Here is a 20,617-nt window from a genome sequence, read left to right as displayed (position 1 = left end):
CTTGTGTGTGTGTGTGTGTACTAGGGGTGACCCCGAATAGTTGAAGATTCGATGCATCGATATGCGGAGCCTGATTTGACCGCCAATCTCACAGTCGAATCTTCGCGGGTGTTATTATGAAACGAGGATCATACCATTTTGGCAATATGGGGGTGCTCAATGTCTAATTTCACACAGAACTACTGGTTTTGTACGGTTATATTAAGTTATATTCAGCCTTTAATTATGATAATGCTGTAAAAAAAAAAAAAAAAAAAAAGTGAAAAGAAAGAAGCGTTCAATAAATATTTTTTACGTGTGTGTGTGTAAATCCAACCACACCTGTGACAGATTTAAGTTTCACTTTCCCTGATCCGTGACAGACGAGGAGCATCTTTGCGGCAGGGATTAACATTACTTAACAATGTCTGGAAAAATAAAATCTAAAGTGTGGATGCACTTTGAAATGGTAAAAGATGATCCAAAAAAAGTAAAATGCAAGTTATGCCAACAGCTCATGTCCTACCACTCGTCAACAACAAACATGGCTTTCCACTTAAAACGGGTAAGTTTATTACCAATAAAGACGGTTCACTCTTTATAATGGCGCTTTTAATTTACGAATAGCAATATCATAGGTTGGGACTTAAAATATGTTCGTCTTTTTTCTAGATCCACCCACAGTATCAGACTGACGACGGAAGTTAATCTAGTAGTAGTACCGGAGCTGCGCCAAAACTAACTCAAAGAAAGCTAGATTTGAGAACGCCATTGTCCGAGAAAAGGAAAAGAGAAATCACGGACAAAATTGCAGAGTTTATTGCGCTCGACATGAGGCCAGTGAATGTTGTGGACGGTGAAGGTTTTAAAGAATTAATGCGCAGGCAGGTATTTTTTTAGGTTTATTTATCAAAATGTTATTTTGTATATTTCTGTGATGTTCTGTATTTTTTCGATCGCGGCTTTAAAATGTTATGAGAAAACGTTTTACGAATGTTTATCCACCACATTACCTTTTATTTAAACCTAAATAAGAAAGCCATTGTCAGTTCATCTGTCAGTTGGCAGGCAGTTTTGGTCGCTTTATTAAAAGTTGTTGCTGTGTGCAGTGTGTTAAAGAAAATAAAAAAATAGTTTTACCCTCCTGCTGACTAGTGTCGTGCCCCTCCCAACCCATTCACACACACACACATATAGATGATTCGACTGTCAGTCGACTATAGAAAGATTCGACAATTCTGATTCGAATGTGTAAATCCTTAGTCGGATACACCCCTAGTGTGTACACATGAGTGAATAAGCTTTAGATTTAGATTTCTGACCTCCCTCTTTGGGTGGCAGGCGACACACCCTCCGGCACATGGCGGTAAAAGCACACAGGTATTTCTGAAGGCTCTCGTCAGTCTTCTTGTGCAGCCGAGCCATGGCCCTGAACTTGGTCCAGTCAAACCGGCCAAGGTTTGGGTCGAAAACAACACCAAAAGTAGAGACCACACGGTAGAAGTCAGCCTCTTCTCGCCTGGTCCACCTGAGGAAAGTGAAAATATAATATATTGATATTCTGATCAAAACCTCCAAGATGCATTTTATTTCTCAACCACACATTGATCCGCTCTGTGTTCTAACCTTTGTTGCCGTTCAATCTTAGCAACCATCTTGGGGTTGAGCGTGTCGTTGAGTGTAGGGGGCAGTGGGCAGAGTGGAGCCGACAATATCATGGACGACGGAGAGGGAGTCTGGGTCTGGTGGATCTGGAGGATCTGCCGGCTCTTGGTGTAGCGTTGAGAGGCTGTGATTAGTCGCCTTAGTCTGGCTGTCAGCACCGAGGGTGAGGGCCAGTAGGACGTTTCGCCTTCTGTCAATGGGACTGCATCTGGATACAAGTACAGAGAGTGCCATGTTTTGCTTTGTGTCATGCACGTGTCATTTTTATCCTAACTTCAAATTTCACAACTTTTCCAGATTTCCATCACCCGTGGGAAGCCTGTATTTCTAATCATCATAGTAATGATAATCCACTGTGGATTATAAACATTTAACACTCACCTCCAGCGTTGTCAGTGACAACCAAGTCTCCAGGAGAAGAGGCGTCATCCTGCATGAGAAGACAGTGTTTGTTTATAGCAGGAATATAAGGTTACCCAACTGTGATGCAGTCTTGCACCACATGCACCTTTGGTTCAGGTGGCCTTACCTCCATATCGTCCTTCAGCAGGGCTGGAGCAGGCTTGTACTCTGGGTCATCCACATCCCTACACACACACAAAGTTTTATTTTTGCAGTTTACAACCTATCTGACACAATTTTTAAAAAAAATATAATGTTGACCACATAATGTTTGTACTGACCCATCCATAAAATCGTTGCCTCTCTGTTCAGCAGCGATGGCCTTCTCATCTGGTCGTCCCACACGCTCTAGGAAGCACAGGGTAGGATCTGCACGAACAGTGTTGTACTTCTCATAACCTGGGAGTGTACAGGAAGATAAGCAAACACCAGAGTTAGCAAAGGATAATGTGTGGAAACTCGTAGTTAGGGACCAGGCAATATACATAAGCTGAATGATTTCCCACAATCACCTGGTATCAATAGAAAACTCAACACTAAAAATAGTGCAGAATAAATTATCAGTTAATACGTTTTACTTTTTAAAACAGTCTTAGAATAACTTTAGATACTGGTACTGTTACATAGTAGATTGTTGTTTCATGTCAGGTACTGACTTTTCCCTCTTCTGTAAAGTGACCACAGATGCTTTGTAAGTAAAAGATGAGACTAGTTGAGTTTAATTTTAAATTTAGGGCACAAGTGATTTCTTAATTGGATTACCTTATTAAATAAACACAAGTGACAGTAAGAGCTGAGGTTTCTTACCATGCTTATAGACACCGAGCAGCAGACACTTGTCAGAAATGGTATCCCACCACAAGGCTGGCAGCTCCGAATGATCAGGGTCTGGCACCCAGATCTTTATCTCACTAAGAGGAGGAGAAGATTTAGATGGATATTAGGTGGGGGAATCTTTATTGATTTGATTCATTTACTGAATTTGTTTAATCTGCTCACATTTGCTTTATTAATATGGTGTTAATGCAAACACTTCCCACTGTTCAGGAGGCCCAACATATCACGGCTCGCCATGAAGGACTTTTATTGTGAAACAACAAAATGAGAATTGCGAAACAATAAAAGCCTCTTTTAACATTCTATGGTAATTTCCTTGTTAACAGTGCTTTTGATTAACCATTTTTAACAGCGATGTATAATAGAAAACAGAAAGAAACATGACCATCTTTCACCAGCAGGTGGAGCTCTACAAACATCTTATTCATTTGGCTAATCAGTTGTTTTTTCTTTCAACAGGTTGATACCATATGTTAATATCCACACTTGCCACTCAGGGAGAAAAATCTATGAGGCAGCTATTTCACCTTGATACGGAAACTCTGCTGCTGCCAATGGAAAACTCTGCCCGGGTCTGTAGTGTATTAAGCTGCTAAATCCATCTGACCTTCTGCATACATCATGAATTCAGCTATACCGTTAGCTGAGCAGGGCATAAGTTACACAACCACACTACCATCCACAGTTTTATATTTTTTTTAATATAGTGTTTCAAGAGTCTCAAGCAGTCAGGACAGTTGTAGAAAAAAAGCTAACATTGACAAAACAGGGAAGGAAGGGTATGTAAGACAAGGTAACGTCTGCTCACCTGAAGTCCACGCCGTCTAACACCCTCTGGGCCTGGCTTCCTATGACCTCTTGTTTCAGGTAGTAGAGCATTCTGACCCTGAGCAGCACCCTGCACAGAGAAAACCCACTGGTCACAACAAAGCCCTGACCACGCACAAACGCTGAGCGAGCAGAACCAAAACACACACGCACGCAGCAACCTGTTGAACACAATGCAAATGAGTGAAATGTGTGACAATTCAGCTGTTATCTTAAAATTGTACTGTATAGTCCTTGTCCTATCATTTCACACAAACATTACTCAATTAATTTATGTATAATACCTATGCCGGTTTTCTAGGATTTTATTTTAGCATGTGTACAGCTACAGGCCTTCCACAGAGCAGGTTTAAGCCTGATTAATCAACTTGGCGAATTATAGTTTTACTGAAGTCAACATTTTTGCATAGACAACACAGGGAGTCCTGGGCAGCTCCACAGCCAGGCTCCCAGGACCGAGTGAACAGACAACCGTCTCTCTCCAGTCGTCATGTGGTCGTGCTCTGGCAGTAGATGAAGGCTGGGAAGTCGAGGCTGACAAGGTAGCGAGAGGCTGACTCACAGGGGAGACATTAGCTCTGTGATGCATGATCACACATCACAGACAGCATGCTTTGAGCGAAGACACAGTGAAGTGGTGGGAACTGTGGTGCACTGGATGTGCCAGACTGGAATGTCTGGCATGCCTTAAGATTTTGCTTGATGTAGAATGCATTCGGTGTAATCAATTTGGCTGAACACAAAATTATTTCATTACTTCATCATGTAATGCTGGCTATTGAAAAAAAAAAGTGAAAGAGGTTTTAAGGATTTCTGGCATGAGAGCAAAATTCTCCGTGGGGCTTTATTACTGTGGAGTTATTAGCTGTCTTACTATTTACAGAATGGTAACATCTCAATGAAGCCCCTAAAACCTCCCTATTAAAACTACTATTCAAACCAAATTAGATAAGAAAAATAATCAATTTGCCAAGTACATGTAAAATGTCAACATTTAACTCGTTCTCAATTAGTAGCATAGAGCACAATTGTCTAGCACCTTATGCCAGATTACTGATAAAATCTGAAAGTTTCACGAATAAGAATAAGAACGAGGAGAGTGAAAACATCCCTCTAAGTAAACTGCAACACTTTCTACAGCTTTGTATTTGTAGCCACTTAATCGTAAACCTGTGGCCTTATCTCCTGACAAGGCTTCTCTACAGTGCTGCTCCTCTTTCAAGAGCACCAAAAGAGTTGTGAACTGCTGCTCTGAAATATACGTAGCATGCCAGGCATTCCATCTTTTTACGCTGTAATTCAGAAAAATATTGTTATAAATGAGCCCCAAATCATTCCCTGTATACTAACAGGACAATGAAAAACTGTAGGGTTCCCAGGTCTGTCTTTCTGTTGGAGTGATTGATGTTTGTGGTGACCAGTCTGGACATGTAGCTCTGGTAAATCAAAGCCTTGAACTTCTTCCCTTTTCCTCCTCCACCCTCCATCCTCCTGTGTGACTGGACCCGCCCAGGAGCAGCTGCCGCTTCCTCTGCCTGTCAGCACAGCCCTTCATCACTCTCCTTCTATGCCTTTGTTAGTCAGTGTGTGTGATGTGGTTTACTCAGAGAGGCTGCAGAGTATCTCAGAACAGTCATACACAGTCTTTCAGAACCAAATAAGCCAAGTATGCATGACATGAGTGACATGACAACAATCCCTCATGGTGTGTTCACAGAAAATAATCCATCAAAACCCAGCGTAAAGGGGAGCTACTGAGTAACAGATGTAATTCTGATTCAAAACACACACACTATGACATTTCTATGTGCCTTCTCAAGCATGTGTCCATGATGTCAAAGCAGATTTGATAAGTTTCACATCTTTACTACAGTATGCAGTAAAGGATATCTGATATTTATACAGTAACAAGCACAAGCACACTGCTTGCTGAGGACCAAGAATCCATGGTGATCTGATTATCTGACATGTTGGTCTTTCAAACTTATGAAGACTTTTGGAAACGGTCAGAAATTTCCCTCCACTTCTGATACTTTCCATTCCTGTGTAGAAGTCCTACATTTACGGTCCTGTTAAGGAAGCCAGTCAACCCCTCCCCCACACCCACACCAGTCACATTCCAGGTCCTCGGAGTGAAAACGCAGAAGTCAGCAAACCCTGCTGACTGTGTCCCCATTTGCCTGGCATGTCACATATCAGACAATCCCTGGATTCAGCACAACTGGACAGGGAAACAATGGAGAACTTTCTATGGAAGCTGTGGACGCTCTGCGTCTAAAGCCCTATGGACACAAGCCCCCCTTTTAAAAAGAAGCAGCCAGCTATTTGGCTTTATATCTCAACGGCCCATGTTTTAATAGCAGCCATCTTTTCCCCTCTGTCTGTAAATAAGAGAGATCCATGACGGCCATTAGCTGGGTTGAAGTCTCATTAGGAATTAGATCAGTCAGCTGGTCTCAATGTGATGCATGCCCGTTAACGAATCAGTCAACTGTCGGCTCCAATAGATGTTTTAGTGCCTCCTTATTACTGTGGCTTGGAAATGCCACCGTTTAAGTTTAAGCCATGTGCAAATTGTATTTTCAAACACTTAGACTTCATTCTAATAAATACAATCTGTGCTAGAAGAGAAAAATGACCACCCGCCGGTTTAAACACAGAATATTAGTTAATAATTAAGTTAAATGCATGAATATTAGATATTATAAATGTCTCTTTTAGATTAGAACAGTATTTATAGATACACATTTTTATATATACAGTGCCTTGCGAAAGTATTCGGCCCCCTTGAACTTTTCGACCTTTTGCCACATTTCAGGCCTCAAACATAAAGATATAAAACTGTAATTTTTTGTGAAGAATCAACAACAAGTGGGACACAATCATGAAGTGGAACGAAATTTATTGGATATTTCAAACCTTTTAAACAAATAAAAAACTGAAATATTGGGCGCGAAAATTATTCAGCCCCCTTAAGTTAATACTTTGTAGCGCCACCTTTTGCTGCGATTACAGCTGTAAGTCGCTTGGGGTATGTCTCTATCAGTTTTGCACATCGGAGACTGACATTTTTGCCCATTCCTCCTTGCAAAACAGCTCGAGCTCAGTGAGGTTGGATGGAGTTGCAGCCTGAACAGCAGTTTTCAGTTCTTTCCACAGATTCTCGATTGGATTCAGGTCTGGACTTTGACTTGGCCATTCTAACACCTGGATATGTTTATTTGTGAACCATTCCATTGTAGATTTTGCTTTATGTTTTGGATCATTGTCTTGTTGGAAGACAAATTCCGTCCCAGTCTCAGGTCTTTTGCAGACTCCATCAGGTTTTCTTCCAGAATGGTCCTGTATTTGGCTCCATCCATCTTCCCATCAATTTTAACCATCTTCCCTGTCCCTGCTGAAGAAAAGCAGGCCCAAACCATGATGCTGCCACCACCATGTTTGACAGTGGGGATGGTGTGTTCAGGGTGATGAGCTGTGTTGCTTTTACGCCAAACATAACGTTATGCATTGTTGCCAAAAGTTCGATTTTGGTTTCATCTGACCACAGCACCTTCTTCCACATGTTTGGTGTGTCTCCCAGGTGGCTTTTGGCAAACTTTAAACGACACTTTTTATGGATATCTTTAAGAAATGGCTTTCTTCTTGCCACTCTTCCATAAAGGCCAGATTTGTGCAGTATACGACTGATTGTTGTCCTATGGACAGAGTCTCCCCACCAGCTGTAGATCTCTGCAGTTCATCCAGAGTGATCATGGGCCTCTTGGCTGCATCTCTGATCAGTCTTCTCATTGTATGAGCTGAAAGTTTAGAGGGACGCCGGGTCTTCGTGATTTGTAGTGTGGTCTGATACTCCTTCCATTTCAATATTATCGCTTGCACAGTGCTCCTTGGGATTTTTAAAGCTTGCAAATCTTTTTGTATCCAAATCCGGCTTTAAACTTCTCCACAACAGTATCTCGGACCTGCCTGGTGTGTTCCTTGTTCTTCATGATGCTCTCTGCGCTTTACACGGACCTCTGAGACTATCACAGAGCAGGTGCATTTATACGGAGACTTGATTACACACAGCTGGATTCTATTTATCATCATTAGTCATTTAGGTCAACATTGGATCATTCAGAGATCCTCACTGAACTTCTGGAGAGAGTTTGCTGCACTGAAAGTAAAAGGGCTGAATAATTTTTTTTTTTGTTAAAAAATATTAAGTTTAATATTTGATAATTGATTTATCTGAAATGTAAGTAAAAGGTCTAAACGCGTTCAAGGGGGCTCTAATACTTCATATAAGGAACTGTATATATATATATATATACATACATATATATACATATACACACATACACACATATATATATACATATACACATACATATATATATATACATATATATATATATATATATATACATATATACACATATACATATATATATATATATATATATATATATATATACACACATATACATATATATATATATATATATATATATATATATATATATATATATATATATATATACACACATATATATATAATATACACATATATATATATATATATATATATACACACACATACATACATATATATATACATATACACACACATACATATATATATATATATATATATATATATATATACACATACATACACACACACACACACACACACACACACACACACACATTTATATATATATATCTCAAACTAAACTGGATTAAAGTGTAAGCTACATTTTTTTAAATTTTGCATATACAATGTAAATTGGAATAAGGAAACACTTACTTGTTGCAGTGGTGTTTGAGGTGTTTTTTGTAGCCGTCGTCCTGAAGCATGTGCTCTGGGTTGTGCTTCCTAAGCCACTCAGCTTTGTGGATGTCAAAAGAGCTGGACTGGATCTTCATTTTCTTACCCTTTCTGCCCCGAGGGACTGGAGCAGACAGACCTAGTGGAACAAGAGTAGGTTGAGAGTCATGATGCAGTATAGGAAATTAAATGGTTTTCTAAATCCCACTACGTGTTGTGATAAGGCCAGTTAAATGTTGGCTGGAAGTCCACTCACCCAGGTGATTCTGCAGCTCCTTGGTGCGTCCGTCCTCAGTAGGGGCGATCAGGTCCCACATGAAGCTTTTAATTTTGTCATCTCCACGGTAATGGACCAGGCAGTAAGACAGCAGGGCCCTGCAGATGGACTCCACATCCCTCTCTGTCAGTTGCTTCTTAAAACGCCCATGGTTGAGAATATCCTTCCAACGACCCCACCTGGACAACGAAAGAGAAAAGCCAAATTTAAGATTAAAAGTATTCCACTTGTCAAGCTGTACTACTTGGAGGACACCTTTATTGTGAAACTTAACATGTGCGTGGCTTTACTATCACAGTGACAACAGCCTTGTTCGTTTGTATATAACCGGCATTAGTTTCATACAATTAGGGATCTTAAGACGACTCGATTTATGGTTCCTGTATCATATTACAATTTTTTTAGTTAGGTTTCTGTTTCTGTTTAAAAACACCAGTTCATTCCTATCTATGGACAAGATCAAGACAGTTGCTATGGTTTAATGGCTTAAACTATTTTGATCATCTTACCCATAAACAAGCAGGTTCTTCTCTACTCTGAAGCACTCTGTGCGTCCATAGCTGTTGAGGCGGTCATGGTTTCGCCTGAGCTTAGGTTTGGTGTCGTCACTGTCGCTGTTGCCCTCTGAAAGCTCTGCCAACTCATCCTTGGTGGCACTGAACGGCCTCGTCTGCTTTCTGACACGAGGAGTGTCGATCACCAAGCTGTTCTGTAGCGAGGGAATGGAGAGCACACTAAATTTTAGCAAAGGGCTTTCAAGGTCTATAACACAGATAAAGTAAGGCTGGATGTCCAGCAATTATATCTTTGCGATATGCAACATGTTTCAAGTTAGGTCCTAATTATGCCCTTTATTATTTGTGGTGAAGTACATACTCTGCCGTTGGCCATCTCCATATCAATGTCAGCTTTTTTGGCCCATTTATCCCAAAAGTTGGGGTCATCCAGAGAGATGTCTGTGCGGTTTCCGGACGCCACAAAACTGGCCTGAAAGCAGACATTTGAATCATATCAAACCATAATCTTATTTGCCATTTCCTGTATGATGTATCATGAGCTGCTCCTGGTTTAAAATCAAAGACTGCCAGTGACCTGTAAAATTTTAATTGTAGCCATCCACCCAATTACATGGTGAGGACTGGGTAAAGACATTTACATCTTGTGTTAGAGCAGTTGTGTTTATCCATTTTATTCACCTTAGCAAAGGTGGATCCTCGTCCCTCAGACTCGATGGTGATGGTCTTTGTCCTGCGCTGGAGGATCTGATCGATATCCTCCTCACAGAATTTGGCCCCTTCATCCTCCTCATCCATGATGGCCCCGTATGCACCACGTCGCAACAGATCTTCAATCTCCTTCTTAGACAGCTGCTGTTGCTGCACTGCCTGAGGTGAGAATGAGAAAGGTATTTAGAGTCAACAAACTATACACAACAAATACAAATAAACGACTAAGACCAAACTGAATATCAAATGGACTCGAGGAGCAAAACGATCTCTGCATGGACAATAGACGTCACAAGCAGCACGCTGTAGCAAGGCTCTGTACAGCAGTGGGGGCGGGGAGTTGCTACATCTCCTAGATGGCTCACTGATTGCGGTTCACCGGCTCTGCTACCAACAGAGAGCCTACAAGCCTCTGTACAAATATAAAGCGCTTTGTCTGATAAGGTAGAAAGGCACTACAAAAATGCAATACCATCGGATGAGTTGTTCTCGAGAACTCTTCGAATGGGTACGCCACCCGACAACGCTGCAAGCAGCATGTTACCAGAGCGTAAGGGAGAGCAAGAATTGCAGGTGTGTTGAGCGAGTGACGTCAGTGCATGTGTGGTCGAGCAAGGAGAGCAAGCGGAGCCATAGTGAGAGTAGTGTATGAGTGTAGCTGTGAGGAAAACAAAAGGAAAAAGATCGCAAAGGCGATGTAAAGAGAGTTTACAGTGAACAATAAAACAACACGCTTATCAAGACACTGTTGCTTCATCCTTTGTCAATACTGCCGGTAAAGTGAAGGGTGAATCAGGGGAGGTGTAACAAGCAATACTGGGAACCAAGCGTTTTAGAACTGCATTTTGTGTCAGATTTTTGTGAGAATTTACACGATAAAGTTCTGAAAAAAATACTGGGAACCAGGCACGCGCTCCAAACAGGCACTGCACTAGTACTATACAGTATAATGCACAATACAAACATAAATACCTACAAAACCGTACAATTTTAAAAAGGAAATAAATGAACAGTAAGTGTAACAGACATATGCTGGATTATTAAAATCGTAACATCAGCAGCCCTGTATCTAACCCAAGCAGATGTTTATTATGCAAATATGTTCAGTCAGACCAGATGTGGAGACCTGCTAATAGCTCAACCTCCTTATACTTCTGATAATTCTCAGAGGACACCAACTGCAGCAAAACATCCACCTACACACTTCACACACTGTTGACACACTCCCTCGCAACAAGATTAGACTCTAATAGGATCGGTTACACTTCAAGTGGAAATTATAAGACCAAGTTTTAGGGTTTGTGAACAGTTCTATTTCATTGCTTGGCATCTTGTTGTCTGCCATCTGTTAATGTGTTCCCCTGATGTCATTCAGAACTGATATTAAAAACTGTTGACTTTTATTATTGTTGGAAAGACAACTGGAAGCAGTCTTTTGTCTTATTTTTTTTTAGTGAGTGTAAGAAACGTGTCTTCAATTGTGTTATGACTGTTAAATGCACTGCTTAAACTACAGTCAAGTTCCAAATTTCACTCCAAAAATGAATTGGAAAAAATGGTTGTTACATGAGTTTAGTGGGTGTGGTAGAGGTACATTAAAAAGATAACATGAATAACAAAAAGGATGACAAGTTTTGTAAAATAAAAGTGTAAACACTGTTGTATGTTTGTATGTGCACATTGCCACACCCAGCTTTTTCGGTTTCCTGCTCGTTTGTGTAATAATTTGATGAGATGAAAAATGTCATGACTCGTTAAATGGATGGTATTCATCACAAGCACTGTTTTAAAACAAAGTCTCTTTGAAAATTAATTGAACATAATTTACATGACTAAATGATTTCATTCCCCATTTTTATTCCAGACCATTTGGACAATTCTCAAACATACCCCTCCCCCGGCGCCTCCTCCCAGGCTGTTATCTCGGCCACTCATGCTCTGCAGCACTGCTTTGTCCAGACCCAGCTTGAGGCTGGCGCGATCAAACATCTCTCGCTCGTATGAGTTCCTGGTGATCAGACGGTACACCTTCACGGCCTTGTTCTGACCAATCCGATGGCAGCGAGCCTGGGCCTGTGAAGGGCAGAAAAACAAACAAAAAACGGAGTAAAATGCACTACACGTACAAATAGGAGCTTTTGGGTTTTGATATCTTTGGTTTGACCCAAATGTCATCTGATCTTTAATGATTGATTTGTTGTGAAATGTGTACGTGTTCTTGATTGGACACCAAAAGTGGTCTTTTTGGCAGGTGTTTACACGAGCAGATGTCAGACAAGAGATAACTATCAGAGTGCCAAAATTCTTTAATGCCTGCACTAATGGTACAAATCTACAGCATTATGTTGCATCTACCGCTAAGTGAGTTTGTGTGTGTGGTTGTATCGTACCTGCAGGTCGTTCTGTGGGTTCCAGTCCGAGTCAAAGATGATGCATGTGTCTGCTGCTGTGAGGTTGATTCCCAGGCCACCAGCTCTTGTGCACAGAAGGAAAACGAAGCGTTCTGAGTCAGGCTTACTGAAGCGGTCGATAGCTGCCTGCCGCAGGTTCCCACGAACACGTCCATCTATTCGCTCATACAAGTACCTGCAAAAACAAAAAAATGACCCATGATGCATGTACAGTATACTTTATGCACTCATTAAATACATGGATCAATCTGCAAGATATTCACCTTCAGGTAAAGTTTATTTAAACATCAAAATTGTGTTCATGTTTGTGTTTTCCTGAAGAGTTTGATTTAGTGACGTGAGCTTTTAATAAAAAAATGTAACTCAACCAAAGTAATCAAGGATTTTATCAAAAAGAAAAAAGAAAAGAAAAAAAAACTACTTTTATTTTGCTTCCTGGGACACTGTATCCTAGATAGATAGATACAACTGTTTTTTTGTTTTTTACAAGGAGAGGTTATGCGCTTTCATCCTTGTGTCCATTCTCAATCCCTCCCACAATCCGACCCCTCGCCTTCCCAGGGGTAATCCACTTCGTCAGGAGAAACCTCAGAAACTCCCGCTTGTCTAATGTAGAGGAGCCCTGAGGGCTTCTATAACCTGCTGCTGAACCCTGTCTGAGGTCTGTGCTGCGCAGCACCTCACATGTTTACAATAGCTTAGGGTCAGCTCCAGCTGTTGGTTGGAAGCCAGACCAAAGAGAGAAAGGAAGAAACAGAAACATGAGAGCAACGAAAGGATGTAGGTGGACAAAGAGACAAACAAGTCAGGAAAAGGAAACAGAAAAGACTGAGGAATGAGAGTTGGGAGACGTAAGAACAAAAATAAATACAAAGATGAAAACCAGAAACCCAAACTTGTATCTTTAATTATTAAATTCCTAAATGCCATTAAATTCTAACCCTTATAGCTAGTTGTAAACCTTTCCCTGTAACTGTCTTGATAAATGTTCTTGACCACTCACCCAATTTCAGTTTTTGAGAGACTTTTGGGCATTAGCTAAGACACAGCTAGAACCAGACACATACAGAGGGAGGGGAGAGTGCTTTGATTCTCAAAGCAGTGTTGTACTTTGGCAGAGCCTTAGGTTGTATATAGAAGCTCTTTGCCCATAAGTAAAAATTGTTGTCCATTATCTTAATCAGCTGCCCCTGAGCTCTGCAATTGAGGAAACAAGGGCCTGATTTGTTTTTCAATTCGCTCTAATTAGAAGCCTACAAATCATACATTTTGCAATATCACAAAGAAACAAACAAAAGCTTCTTTCTAAGTAAATAAATACCTAAAATCCTGTGACTATCTTTATGGAGACTGATATTACTGTATTTATTACCCTTTGTGAAGCTTAGACGTTATATAGTTAGAATGCTAAAGGAAATTTCGTCTAAATGGTGTGATTTTCTCACGTTTGGCCATACAATGGTAATGAAAGAAGAGAGAGAGAAAATGCTACTTCCAATGTCCAGATAGGAGCAACTGCTTAGGTCAATTTACAGTTTCCTCCAACAGTCCCAGACACTTTCATACTCACACCTATGGGTAATTTGTGTTTGCCTGTTTATTTATGTGTATATTATGTTTGTTTGTATGCTACCTATTGACTAGTGCATGCTATGATATGTCACAGCCTCTTTTAGCCCTGAAAAGGATATGGATGGATGAGTGGATGGGTTGTTTTGACTGTTTTAAAACACCAGGCTCCATACCTTTAATCACTAAGGCTGCTGCCAACTCTCACTGGCAATTGGCCATTATGTATTGAATGCTAAAAACACACCACTACAGACATACTGCCCCTAACCAGTTGCAGCCAGAGGAGTCAGATCATCCTTTACAACATAGCCGGAACTTAGCAGCTACTGAGTGTTCCCAGTATACTGTACCACTAAATCCTGCCTGTCACTTGCACACGACTTGATGCTTCCTTTGCATCATAACGGACCTAATAAAGCCAGAGGATGAGAGGGACTTTACATTTTTGAGCAGCAGCACTAAGTTAACAATGAAAGGTTTCATAAAAGACAAGAAAAAAAAAAAAAAAAAAAAAGACTTGTCGATTTTCCTTCCAATATGGACTACGACAGAAGCCATTTAGTGAACAATGTAACTACATACTACACACTGCCTACATGTCTTTCCAGAACTTAATTCCTGCATTTCATTTGCATGGTGTTTTATATGATGTAGGCTGATGCTGACTGAATAACCTGTAACAGCTGATTTTGTCTGACGTGTTTTGAAATGCATGATGTCTTCGAGAGATTAACATTATTAAAACCACTTTTTTAGACTTGTGTAGGAATTCTTAAGTCTAAGCTTTAACTAACCAACTCTTTATTATCTGTCACCATTACCTTCTCTGAATGAGGTAGTCTTCCAAGATGTCCAGGCAGCGCACCATTTGGGAGAAGATAAGCACCCTGTGCCCGCCGGCCTTCATCTTGGGCAGCAGTTTGTCAATAAGGACCAGCTTCCCGGCAGACTGTACCATAGCCTGCAGGTGAAAGTCGATGGCAGTGGGGCTATACACCTCCCTGAAGTCCTCTAGGATCTTCTCTTCTGCCCCTGACATCGCAAAAACATGGATACGTCAGCAAAACCATGTCTTTTATGCTTTTTTGACAATATTTTATTTCCTTTAATGTCCAATGTCCATTAATTCAGATCTGAGCTTTTTTCATTTTTTGACAGTACAAGTGCACGAAAAATAACTTTCGAAGCACATCTTTAGCAATCTATCTCGGATTGCCAACTTTTTAGATGCCTGTGTAGCATATAAAATATTAAAGGTTATACGTTATAATTTCAAGATAATATACTAAAAAAGGGGTCCTGAAGTTTTGCATCAGTGACACTGTGGTTTAATTAAAAACAAAACACTTGACAGATTCAGTGCATATGCAATATCTTAAAAAAATCTGTGGAGATTTTCAGGACTGTTTTAAGGCCACGCTACCAGTATGTAGAGTATGATGTAACAATCTCTTGAGGTATCAAATTATAGTGAACACCTAAATCTTAAGTCAACGATACCTACTTAAGACTAAACAGGAAATTGTGGAGACCTTTTGCTGCTTTGCCTGCCAAGAGCACAACTATACATTTGGACTATATTTAACTATATTAACCTATAATTAGCCTTAAAAGGTACCATCCTACCTTTGATGAGGTAGGGGTGGTTGCAGCACTTTCTCAGCTCCATCATGGTGTTGACCAGGTTGGGCATATTTGCCTGGCCAGCTCCTTTAGCCAGGAAAGAGAAGTTCTTCTCTAGGATGGCACGGTAGTATTTCTTTTGAATGTTTGTGAGCTCAACCTCGATGATGGTTTCCTCTTTAGGAGCCAACTTCTTCTCCACGTCCTCCTTTAACCGACGCAGCATCATGGGCTTCAGGATCCCCTGAAGCTTCTGTACCTGTGGACCCAAAGATGAGAAAAGAATTATAGTTATCACATTCAGTAAATGCTGCGGGATATTGTATACTACACAGGTATGGGGTTACACATGATGAGTTTGTGCTGGTTCTGATTAAAATGGAAACAGCAGTCTCATAGATGTCATTACATGTTTTTGTATGCTTTGAATTTTCCTAGCCTGGTTGACAACAGACCCTTCTCAGTTGTAACTGAGAGTGGGTCTGGGGAAGGTTCATTCACAGCCCATTTCCAAAGGGCGTCACCAACGGACCCCCGCTCAAATGCCTCTGGCCACAATTGGATAGTCCTTCAACCAATCAGACCAACAATCCGGGTGACGTTGTAGTGACAGTGGCATCAACGGGTTGCTGTGCTTCGGTGGCCGTCATTTTGAATGTAAACAAAAAGCTGCTTGCCGTCGCTGCGCTATCGTCATCGTGTAAAGCCCGCCTCAACGGTTGGGATTGAAAAATTGGAAATGGGCTTCAATGGGCTCTTGGCCAGACTCAGTTCATCAGGGTTTTCCCAGGCTAAAATTTTCCATTCCCAAGTTCAGAATAATTTATTGTATTCAAAATTTTATTAAAATGCAACATCAGACAAAGATATTTGTTTCCTATCCAACTTACAAATCAACAGGTTTCACCACATGGGAAATCTGTGTTTCATGACTGTAATGGACACAGATGCAAAATACCATACATTATGTTAATTATGACTATAATTATACTATCTGCTTACACATATAACCTGGCACTCCATCAAAGTAGGAACCACATTTCCCAAAACAGTATAGCATCACAGCTTATTACTACTTGACCCCCATGAGTGGGCCAGCTTTACCCAACCAGTTTTCTTTGTATTACACATATTGGCCATTGTATAACATCAGTTAGGTTATGTGTTCAAAACGTACCTCTTAACAGCAGCAGCAACTTTTACTATAAAAAGGATTTCACATTGCCACTGGCACAAAGAGCTCCTAGATTTAGTACCGCGTGTTGAGTACTAGCCATTTCAAATATTTCAATTTTTAGCACAAGGACCACACTTCACACCAATTTTAATTGTCTTTCCTCAAGTGTCTCTTTATTGCTTCGGACTAAAACGGAATACGTATTGTAGAAGGCCTTTTTCTTGTAAGCAATTGTGTCAACACATAGTCCAACAACAAGTAGCATAACACCCCATTAGCTGTGCTCGTTATCCACCATATGTGGGGTTTGTGTGTGTGTGTGTTGTACAAAATGTCACTGTGGCCTGGTTAGAAAAAGCCCCACTTCAAGGGTTCCGTCTGTACTCATTGGATCTTTATACTGTATCTGAGCAACAATGTGTGTTGAGGAGCCAAGTCACAACACTAAACACTGTGTTTTTTATCTGTACAATTGTAAACCTTAAGGTGACAAAACATGGCACCAGAAGCTCTAACAACATTGAATGACCTGATCTTGTGACATGAAGATTGCTGAATTGTATTATCAAATCAGAATATTCACAAAAAATAACAATGTCGAAACACATTTTTCGATGTATTCGCGGACTTACCTGCTCCTCAGTCTTGAGGTCTCCAAACTCCTGCATGAAGGTGATTTCTGAGGGGAAGCGTGCTGGCTCCAGGAAGTGGAGCAGGCTGAAGAGCTCCTCCACTGTGTTCTGAAGAGGAGTACCTGTCAGCAGGACTTTGTGCTCCTGGAAGAGAACAATAAGCACAAGATGAAAATGATTCAGTCTAATTTATTGATTAGACAATTAGTTTTTATTTACGCATCTCTCTGTAAGTTGATGGTACTGTATATGTACCAGATTCATGAGCTTAAAGCCCTCTAGCAGTTTGCAGTTCTTGTTCTTGAGGCGGTGGGCCTCATCGATGATAACACAGCGCCACTCTATGGCGTTGAGCTCGGGACAGCCTCCCAGGATCATCTCGAACGTTGTGATAACGGCTTGGAACCTGTAGGCACCTCGCATCACACGGCCCTTAAGACAAAAAAAGGGGAGAGATGTAAGACAAACTGTCAAATTGGTTTATTTATAAAACAAATATTCACAATTTTAGGAGCTGACAATTGTATTTTTATGCACAAGAAATTGTGTCTGTTCTACAAGTGGAGGTGTGTAAAATATTTGCTTCCTAGTCTTTTAATTTGAATGATGCAGAATGTGTACTATCATTAAAAAATAGCAGTTTTCTGAGAGAATATAAAGAGAATGTAACTGTTAACATTAGAAACCTACTAATTTCCTCGTGATATGAAGCTATCTACAATATAACCAGGACATGAGTGCACACCTGCTAGTGAGTCTTTGCAGTTTTTTTATTGGTTTGTCTGGGGAAGCTTTTCTTCATCCCGCCTCTCCATTTGTATCTATTGCCTTGACAACAGTCTCAAGGGATACTCGGTTATCAAATAATCCCCTCCCACAGCCAGCCTGCCAGCCAGCCAACCAACAGACTGCTGTAGAGGAACCTCTCTCTCTGATATGCCTGAGCAGCGCTGACAGAGAGCTCCCCTTGGGGGCTGCTATGACATCACAGGCTGCCTGGGAGACAGCCTGGTGGCAGCTCTGCTCTGTTCTGCTCTTGTTTGCCTTAATTCTTCCTACAGTTTGTCTGAATACTAAGAGCTTCTAACTGCCTGTTGTGACACATCACATGGCCTGCCAACCATAGAAAGCCTCTGCCTAAGGCTCACTAACTACCTAGCAGCCTACTCACTGTTGCGCATGTGCCCTTCTTTGAATCCTGTTATATGCTACGTTAGTACTATGAACCACTTATTCATAAAAATGTTCTCTTCCCCAACACAGTAAGAAATCATGGGCTTCATAAAACTATGTAAAACCTGTGGCAATATTTAAGTGTACAGATGTTGAAGAAATAAATATCTATCTATCTATCTATCTATCTATCTATCTATCTATCTATCTATCTATCTATCTATCTATCTATCTATCTATCAAGACTGAATGACAGAATAAACAATGCAGACAAAAAAAACATTTTCGGTCATTATTTTAACACAGACCTATTTCCTTACAGGAAAGATTTTTCTGAGATCTTCACTATCCTTCAACTGCTGCCTGCTTTTCTCTCTACAGGTGATGTTTGCCTCGGAAACATTGTGGTAAGTGAGTTTGCTGCATTAGTTACAGAGTTCCAGGCTTTGTGTTACACATGGTAATCGCATTCTGCCTGGCTTTTCAGTTTCCGACTCCTATCGTTGTTTACAGGCATTCTGTTTTCAAACATATCATTAGATTACTCAGAGGACGTCATCTTGCTGACAGTGCTGCTGTTTTCTAAAAAGCACTATGATTATTTTAATCAAACTGAATCACTGCTTTCCAGTCTGAAAGTAAGCACAGCGATGCTGCTTTCTGCTCGTCTGTCTTTAAAAAGGGGAAGATTAGGTATGTCAGGATGAACTAAACAGCCTCTCAATCCTACAATTCTATTTGTGTTAGGTATGTGAAAACAAGCTGAATGCCCGGCTGTATATCCATGACTGATTGTTGCCCGGCTACTTAAGGCTTTACTCAGGCCAAAACAACCACTGTGGTGACAAAACACACAGCAGTGTCTTTTCTTAAAACATACAATAGCAATAGCTACACTTCTAAAACGACTGTAAACCTAAAATATACAAGAAATGTATAATGTATTATGTACCGTGCATTATCTAAGGGCCACTAGCAGGTGCAGCTTTAGACTTTCAATCTTGGCAACTGTCAACACTTAAAATTGATATAATGAATGAAAATGGTATGTAATATACTATATGTGCTGTACTACAACTGTGTAATATGTTGAAGGTCTGATTTTGTTATGGGACTTCAATATATGTATTTATGCTACCAATTTATTTTATTTGAACTTTATTATTGTGTAATAAGAGTATTTGTACTTAGAAAACTAACATCCTGAGCACAAAACATACTGTAAATATAAAAAGGCAAAAAGATCTTTGTCCATTTACCTGTGCATCCCTGAAATACATCTCATACTGTTGGAGCATCTGCCTGCTGACCATGCTTCCATGGTAGACAATGACATTGAGATGGGTCCAAGTACGGAACTCGCGCTCCCAGTTGGCAATGGTGGAGAGCGGCGCAATGATAAGGAATGGCCCTTTAATGCCCACACGATAGATCTCCTCTAGGAATGTGATGGACTGGATGGTCTTTCCCAGGCCCATCTCGTCTGCCAGGATGCAGTTTCGTCTGACAGGTGGAGATAACAAGTGTTAGTAGAGAAAAACTGGAGACACGATTGGGGTTGCATAAAAGCATCAGCGGAAATTGAAGGCAATACTGTAGCAAAAGGTGATGTACCATTTCAAATCAATATTTTATCCCTGGTGTGTACAGCAGTATGTGCCAGGATATGGATTTTAAAAGTCTGACTATGTTGATGCATGAGGTGTTATGTCTCCATAAAGACAAAGTTGTGTGATAATAGAAATACAAGAAATACAAGAAGAAGAAAAGATAAAATGAGGAAAATCCAAAAGTCCCATGATACTAAAAGAATAAACAGTGAACAATGGAAGAGAAAACAACATCATCAGCAGTAATTACAGACCAAAGACATGAGATACAACATAATGGCAAATGCAACTGCAACTGCCTCTGCTGCGTGGTGTACTCCAGCAAACCATTTATTCAGCTGTCCAGTGGGTGGGGGTATTATGTCTTGATGCTAATTGCAACGTGCAGA

The 20,617-nt window shown here is 40.5% G+C and overlaps 1 protein-coding gene across 13 annotated transcripts in view; it reads right to left on the bottom strand.

Annotated features, from left to right (window-relative positions):
* chd9 (chromodomain helicase DNA binding protein 9) overlaps window positions 1–20,617 on the bottom strand; it is an 88,796-nt gene that overhangs the window by 9,560 nt on the left and 58,619 nt on the right. For all 13 annotated transcript variants that reach the window (XM_039795318.1, XM_039795320.1, XM_039795325.1 and 10 more), the window contains 19 exons: window positions 19,878–20,121; window positions 17,701–17,877; window positions 17,446–17,589; window positions 15,640–15,895; window positions 14,835–15,045; window positions 12,421–12,616; window positions 11,921–12,103; window positions 10,001–10,189; window positions 9,681–9,791; window positions 9,314–9,513; window positions 8,784–8,983; window positions 8,507–8,666; window positions 3,692–3,781; window positions 2,854–2,957; window positions 2,328–2,445; window positions 2,174–2,231; window positions 2,026–2,074; window positions 1,606–1,852; window positions 1,302–1,507 (listed from right to left, as the gene is read on the bottom strand). In XM_039795318.1, coding sequence (XP_039651252.1) covers window positions 1,302–1,507; window positions 1,606–1,852; window positions 2,026–2,074; window positions 2,174–2,231; window positions 2,328–2,445; window positions 2,854–2,957; window positions 3,692–3,781; window positions 8,507–8,666; window positions 8,784–8,983; window positions 9,314–9,513; window positions 9,681–9,791; window positions 10,001–10,189; window positions 11,921–12,103; window positions 12,421–12,616; window positions 14,835–15,045; window positions 15,640–15,895; window positions 17,446–17,589; window positions 17,701–17,877; window positions 19,878–20,121 — 3,143 coding nt within the window. The remainder of the gene's footprint in view (window positions 1–1,301; window positions 1,508–1,605; window positions 1,853–2,025; window positions 2,075–2,173; window positions 2,232–2,327; window positions 2,446–2,853; window positions 2,958–3,691; window positions 3,782–8,506; window positions 8,667–8,783; window positions 8,984–9,313; window positions 9,514–9,680; window positions 9,792–10,000; window positions 10,190–11,920; window positions 12,104–12,420; window positions 12,617–14,834; window positions 15,046–15,639; window positions 15,896–17,445; window positions 17,590–17,700; window positions 17,878–19,877; window positions 20,122–20,617) is intronic.

Source organism: Perca fluviatilis, chromosome 3, assembly GCF_010015445.1.
Source record: "Perca fluviatilis chromosome 3, GENO_Pfluv_1.0, whole genome shotgun sequence".
NCBI lineage: Eukaryota > Metazoa > Chordata > Actinopteri > Perciformes > Percidae > Perca > Perca fluviatilis.
The sequence above is the reverse complement of the archived record's forward strand: the minus strand, read 5'-3'. Positions and strand labels throughout refer to the sequence as shown.